At 51.3% G+C, this 6,892-nt stretch overlaps 1 protein-coding gene across 1 annotated transcript; it reads left to right on the top strand.

Annotated features, from left to right (window-relative positions):
* The first annotated feature begins 1,009 nt into the window (after positions 1 to 1,009).
* LRRC55 (leucine rich repeat containing 55) lies at positions 1,010 to 6,719 on the top strand. Its single transcript, XM_058527460.1, has 2 exons — positions 1,010 to 1,734; positions 5,711 to 6,719. The coding sequence occupies exons 1-2, from the start codon at positions 1,014 to 1,016 to the stop codon at positions 5,944 to 5,946; spliced, it is 957 nt and encodes a 318-aa protein (XP_058383443.1). The 5' UTR covers positions 1,010 to 1,013; the 3' UTR covers positions 5,947 to 6,719.
* Positions 6,720 to 6,892: the final 173 nt, after the last annotated feature.

Here is a 6,892-nt window from a genome sequence, read left to right as displayed (position 1 = left end):
GACCAGGAAGGTTAGTGGGTGACAACAATGTGAGGATGGGGTCTGAGCCCACCGTGGACCACACCTGTGAGACAGTAAGCAGAGAACTTTGTGATTGGTGGCTAAGAAGGAGGGGACAAGGAACCTAGGAGAGGGGACAGTGGGGAGGAGAGGGCACTGGATTTCTCTGCCTGAGTGCTTTCCTTGTTGACAGAGGGAATTCTGCCTCTTCCTGCTGAACACAGAGCCCAGCTGAGAGAGAGGCGCTGGCTTAGAGAAGTGGCCAAACCTCTCTAGCTGAGCCCCCTCCTGCACCTCCAGGACACATGGCTCTTTCCAGCCTTGGTGGTCAACAGTGGGTGTCACTTGGGTTCCTCCCCTCCCTGAGGAAAGAAGACCTTCCCCAGGGATTTCAGTAGACTCTGAGGCTGAGGACTCAGGGTTTCAGGAGACCCATGGAGACCCACCTCACCCTGGGCTTCCTGCCCAAAACGCCCACCCCAGGACCTCCTTGGACTCGAGCCCACTGGGCCACCAGGAGAAATGGCCTCTGAGGCCTCGAATGCTGGAGACCCCCATGCAACCCTGGCCTCCTAATCAGTCTCAGACTTGGGACACGGCTTGAGGTGTTTTAGATGTGCCAAGACCTTTAAAGGGCACCTTTCATGTCCTTCACTGCCCCTCCCACCTCTCAGACATAGTACAGAGAGGAAGCACCCAGTAGTCATGGGTGAAAGGCACACAAAAGATCTGCAGGGACTCTTCCACAACCTGCTAGCAGCTGGTCAAGCCCCATCCTCATCTCCTTCCTTTCTCAAGTTTTGATCATCTTTGCAGACCTTGGGGGACCTCAGTTGGGTTTATTGCCCTCTAGGCTCTAAAGAGCACTTCCTGTGGATCTCACCTAGGGAGCCCTCTGGTGCATAGAGGCTCCTGGAAAGGCTTGAGCCGTGATACCACGTGCTCAGAAGCCCCACCTTCCAGGGCTCTGGCCCCTGATGTAGCTGCTTCCAGTGCCACTGACTCTTGATTCCATGGACACAGCCCCAGCCCCGATGGGCTCCCTTCAGCACTGCTGTTGCCAGCTGCCTAAGATGGGTGACACCTGGTCCCAGCTGCCCTGGCCTGGGTCCTCTTGCCCAACCATGCTGCTGGTCTCCCTCTTCTTGGCAGCTGGGGTGATGCACTCAGATGCTGGCACCAGCTGCCCTGTCCTTTGCACGTGCCATAACCAGGTGGTGGATTGCAGCAGCCAGCGGCTATTCTCCGTGCCCCCAGACCTCCCAAGGGACACTCACAACCTCAGCCTGGCCCACAACCGCATCGCAGCCGTGCCGCCCGGCTACCTAACGTGCTACATGGAGCTCCGGGTGCTAGATTTGCGCAACAACTCCTTGATGGAGCTGCCCCGGGGCCTCTTCCTCCACGCCAAGCGCTTGGCACACCTGGATCTGAGCTACAACAACCTCAGCCACGTGCCAGCTGACATGTTCCAGGAAGCCCATGGGCTCGTGCACATCGACTTGAGCCACAACCCGTGGCTGCGTAGGGTGCACCCACAGGCCTTCCAGGGCCTGGTGCAGCTCCGAGACCTGGACCTCAGCTACGGGGGCCTGGCCTTCCTCAGCCTCGAGGCTCTCGAGGGCCTACCGGGGCTGGTGACCCTGCAGATCGGCGGCAACCCTTGGGTGTGCGGCTGCACCATGGAGCCCCTGTTGAAATGGCTACGGAACCGGATCCAGCGCTGTATGGCGGGTAAGGAAGGCCTGCAGGACCAGGCAGCCATAGGGGTGGGAAGGGTCTTGCCTCACTGAAAGCAAAGGCTCCAAAGAAGAAGGAGGGACTTAGAGATCTTGAGTGCCTACTGTGTCCCCTGATCTGTGCTCACCTCTCTGTACACCAGCTCTTTCACTCCACGAGCGTGTGCTGAGTCCTGGCTATGCATGCCAGGTGCCAGGGACATATTCATTAATGAAACAGACACCGCCCTTGCCTCTGTGGCACTTATGACTTAATGAAGCAGATAGATAGTAAACAAGTAAGAATAGCTAATAACAGTCTGTGTTTATTGAGCTTCCACAGTGACCTATGAACTTGGCATGCAAGGACCCCACTTTTATTTTCCCCATTTTAAAGGTGAAGAAACTGAGACTTAGAACAATGGAAAGACTTGCCCAGAGTCACTCATTTAGAAATTGGCAGAGCCATGGGTAAAACCTAAGTTTATTTGACTTCTAAACCTTCTTCTACTCCTCCAGACTGCTTTTTAAGTGTTCTAAGTGCTGGCAAAACTCTCAAAGAAATAGAAATTGCTAACACTATTTTCATACTTACTATCTGCCAGGCCCTGTTGTAAGCATATGACATATTTTAGCTCGTCTCCTCCTCACAAGAACCATGATGAGGCCCCTGATCTACAGAGGAGCAAACCTAGGCACAGAGAGGTTTAGTAACTTGCCCAAAGCCACACAGCTGTTAAGTGTTGGAGCTAGGATTCGAACCCTGGCACTCTGGCTGCCCTCTGGCTGTATCCTGAAGGGTCAGGTTCTAGGCTAACAGGAAGAATCAAGGCCTGAGTTCTGGGTTGGTCAAAGGCCCTCAGCAGGGTTCTGCAAGGTTTGGGCATGAGGTGGGGAGCTGAGAAGAGAAAATGGGATGTGGCATTTAACTAGCCAATCCCAAATGAGGGTGGATTGGAGACTGAAGGAGCCTGAATCACACAGGTTTGCTGTGTCCTGGCCTCACCCACGGGTGCCCGAGCCTGGCCTGGAGGCAGGCAATGTTCAGCTGTGGCCCCCAGTCACCAGCTCTCCAGTGTGGCAGCATTGAGTCTTGGCACAAGCCTCCAGCAGTCGAGCGACAGGAATATCTGGGGGCACTACCCCAGGTGCTTTCCCGGAGCCTGGGCTCAGAGTGTGTTCAGAAGAAGCAATGCTGAATGAGGTGGGAGGGAGAGGAGGACTGAGTGGGGAGCCCAGGACCAAAATAGTTTGGGGGGGCTGTGGGTCACGATTCCAGTGTTTCCACAGAACTGTGGGAGGAAGTTTTCTGGGGCCAAAATAGCTGGGGACTGAGATGGGGCAATGGTAGGGGGCATGAGGAGGAGGCTGCCTGGAGCCATCTCCTCCCCTGCTCAACCTTTGCAGGCTGCACCTCTTCCCCTCTCTCCTGTGCACTAAGGACAGAAAGGGCATTCTGGAGCGCTAAGCTTCCATCATACCCAGGGGCTCCTCCTTTTCTGTGATCTCTGAAGAAGATCTTCAGAAGAAACACAGACTCCCAGAGAACGGGAGAGGGGTCCAAGATCCCACCAGTGCAGCCTCAGTCAGGACAGCTGAGGGACCCGATCTCCAGAGAGGAAAAGCGACTGTCCACAGCTCACAGTGAGACAGCAAACAGGCCACAGCTAGAAACCCAGGTTCCCTGTTCCTCTGCAGGACGCACTTTGCACCACATCATGCTCTCCAGGATATTTCCTCTTCTGGGCAAAGAACTTGCCAGTCTAGGTAGGACTAAGCAATCCTCTTCTCTTCTTCTATTTCTGCTTCTCCCTCCTTTTTTCTTCATGGGATTCTCACTATTACCCATGGTTTTTGGACAAATCTCAACAAAGAGTGACCTAAGGAGCCCCTGGGATATAACTCAACTTCAAGACTAGTCCCTTGACTTACCAGAGAGTTTTGTCAGCCCCCAGGCTCCCATCCTGCACTCCTGTAGGGTCCTGCCAATTGTCCTCAGAGCCTCCTGTGGTTGGTCCATACCAGTTGCCCACATTCCCCAGCTTCATGTTGTCTCACGACCACCCCAGTCAGGCATGCAATAGACTTTGGAGTTCGGCGTCTTCCGGTTCCAAGAGAAGAACACCTTAATGATCAAGTCCAGACACAATCTTGTCCTAAGCAGGGTCTGGAGTACTGTGCATACAGCCTATAGGGACCCCTCAATCTGGGGTTTGGAGCAGGTGGCATCCTCCTTCTGACCCTGACTCCTCATTTCTAAGGAGAATGATGCTCATCCATTTCTGCAAAGGGTCAATCCAAACCAATCATTTTATTCTTTGCTCTCAAAACTACAGAATGAATAAATAGCATTTATGCACCACATAATTTAGAAAACTCCTTCACATTGACTTTCTTGGACAGTTTAGGTAAGATTATCTCCTTCTCATATATCCCCTTTCTTTGTGAGAGCCAGAAAGTCAAAAAAGACTTGCCCAGAGTGAGACCTTGGCTAATATTTATCCACTGAACAGAGGAATGGCTGGCTGCTCAAAAGCCTGTGCCTGGCACTGCTGCGTGGCAGAAGTGCTGCCTGCATCCACTCTTAACTCCAAGGCAGAGTAAGATGAAACCATCGACAACCATCATGAGTTTGTACAAATGTCCCTAAAAGGATGAAATAGGACCATCAATGATGGAGAGAACAGTAATCAAACAGAAAGAAAAGCCTCCTCCTACAGAGGTCTGTGTGCAGAATAAGACCCCACTGACCTGTCCAGAGAGGCCAACCTGGGATAATGATAAAAACCCACACTTACATAGTACTTATTATATACCAAGAATATAGCATTTTCATGTGTTAACTCATTGAATCCTCACTATGACCCTATGAGATAGAGGCTAGTATTCTCCTCATTTTACAGATAAAGGAACCAAGACATGGAGGAGTTATATAACTTACCCACAATCACACAACTAGGGAGGGATAAAGAGGGGATTTGAATTCAGACCAGTAGCTCCAGACCCATTGCCTTAACTCTGCACTCTGTGTATCTGGAAAAGCCACATGAGATTGTAGAAAGACCCAATGCTTTGGAGGTTGACAGAGTCATTCTTCACATATCATTTAACAAAGATTAATTCAGCACCTACATGTATAGGACACTGTTCTGATGCTAAGAATACCACGGGAGGCGCTTATATTCAAGGGGGAGGAGACAGATAATGAACAAACTGTGAGACAGTGACAAAGACAATGGAGAAAAATTAGGTAGAATAGATAAGATAGAGACTGCCTAGAGAAAGGTGAAGTGGGGGTTGCTGTTTTATGTAGAATCATAAAGGAAGTCCTCACTAGTAAGGTGATATTTGAGCAAAGGCCCAAAGGAAGTGAGGGACTGAGCTATGCAGAGATCCAGGGGAGAAGCATCTTCACAAGGGTACAAATGCAAAGGCACCCCCTCTTGCCCTGAAAGGGGACATACTCAAGGTGATGGAAGAATGACCAAGAGGTGTGCATGGATGCAGTAGAGTAAACAAGGAGTAGAATGAGAGAGATGCGGAAGAGTCCTTGTAGCCCACGTTGAGGACCTTGGCTTTCAATCTGCGGAAGATAAGAAGCAAGAGGAGGGTTTCAAGCCGAAAGTGACATGACAGGGCTTGAGGTTTGAAAGGACTTCTCGGCCAATTGTGTTGAGGTAGTTTAAGGGCAGAAGCCCAGAAACCAGTTGGGAGTCTATTGTGAGAGATGATGGTGTCCTACAAAACCCTCAGATCTACACTAGTAGTGACTATTGGACTTTAGGCAAGTTACTAAGCTTTCCGAGCAGTGATCTCTATGTCAATAAAAATACTTGTCTTAAGGGTTGTTGAGGGGACTAAAGAAGTAAGTAAATTTTGGGCACATGGAAGAAACTCAATAAAAACCTCAACTTCTCCTGGGAGGGGTGGGGGGTTCTCCATTCCAATCTCTATCCCCGGGAACCTCACCTTCCTTGGGTCCTGTATTGCAGATTCTCAGCTGGCTGAGTGCCGAGGCCCCCCTGAAGTCGAGGGCGCCCCACTCTTCTCCCTCACTGAAGAGAGCTTCAAGGCCTGCCACTTGACCTTGACCCTTGATGATTACCTCTTCATCGCGTTTGTGGGTTTTGTGGTCTCCATCGCATCTGTGGCCACCAACTTCCTACTGGGCATCACAGCCAACTGCTGCCACCGTTGGAGCAAGGCCAGCGAAGAGGAAGAGATCTGATGTGGGTGCCTGGTGTCCCTCCATGCTGCTGACCACCACTGCCACTGATCACCAGACACCCTCCCTGGGTGCCCACTCTGGCTCCATGGTGTCCTGGCCACCTCTGTCATGGCTCAAGCAAGGTCAGAAAACTACCTTTGTGTGAGCTCCTACTGTGCGCCAGCACTGCACTAGAATTGGAAATGCTAGATGAATCTGACCTAGCCCCTGCGTTCAAGGCACTTACCTCTAATAGAGGAGAAAGATTTGAAAACTATTCCCTTTAAGACAATTTGTTGGCACTCTGAGCACATAGTTATGGAAGCCCAGAGGAAGGGTCATCAACTGTGCCTAGAAAAGTCCAAGAGAATTACAAGAGTGGAGGTGATTTGTGAACTGAGTCATCAAAAAATGTCTGCTTTTTCAAGTAGACAAAGAAGGGCAGATATAAGCAAATGACAGAGGCCAGAATATGCATAGTGTGTTGAGAGCAGTGAACAATCCCTTGTGACTTAAGTGTACAGAGTGAGAGTGGCAGAGGACCAAAACTTTCCCACTGACACCCAGTCTGTCAGCTCTTAGCGTTGCCCACCACCGACTTGGAGGCTGAGAACACATACATGCCAGCCCCCTGGCCTCCTCCTACCAGCAGCTACCAGGTGAGACCACCTCCCATTGACTGCTCCCCATACTACATCACCAATTGTAGCGTGCTGGCAAGGTCCCAGGCAGATAGCAAGCTGAGGATGGATGCCTTCAGTGCCCTGTCTCCTAACCCTGTCTCATGCCTCTCACTCAAGCTTTCACTTCAGAAGAGGGAAACAGGAGGCCCAGCAATGGGGCAGCAAGAGTCCTGGCACCTTGGGAGTCCTAATCTCATGACTGTTCTTGCCACGGTGCTCACGCCAAGGGATCTCTCCAGGGAAGTGCACTGTGGTACCCAGGACTGAAGGGGGAGAAGGCCACC

This window comes from Diceros bicornis, chromosome 31 (genome assembly GCF_020826845.1).
Source record: "Diceros bicornis minor isolate mBicDic1 chromosome 31, mDicBic1.mat.cur, whole genome shotgun sequence".
Taxonomy (NCBI): domain Eukaryota; kingdom Metazoa; phylum Chordata; class Mammalia; order Perissodactyla; family Rhinocerotidae; genus Diceros; species Diceros bicornis.
The sequence above is the reverse complement of the archived record's forward strand: the minus strand, read 5'-3'. Positions and strand labels throughout refer to the sequence as shown.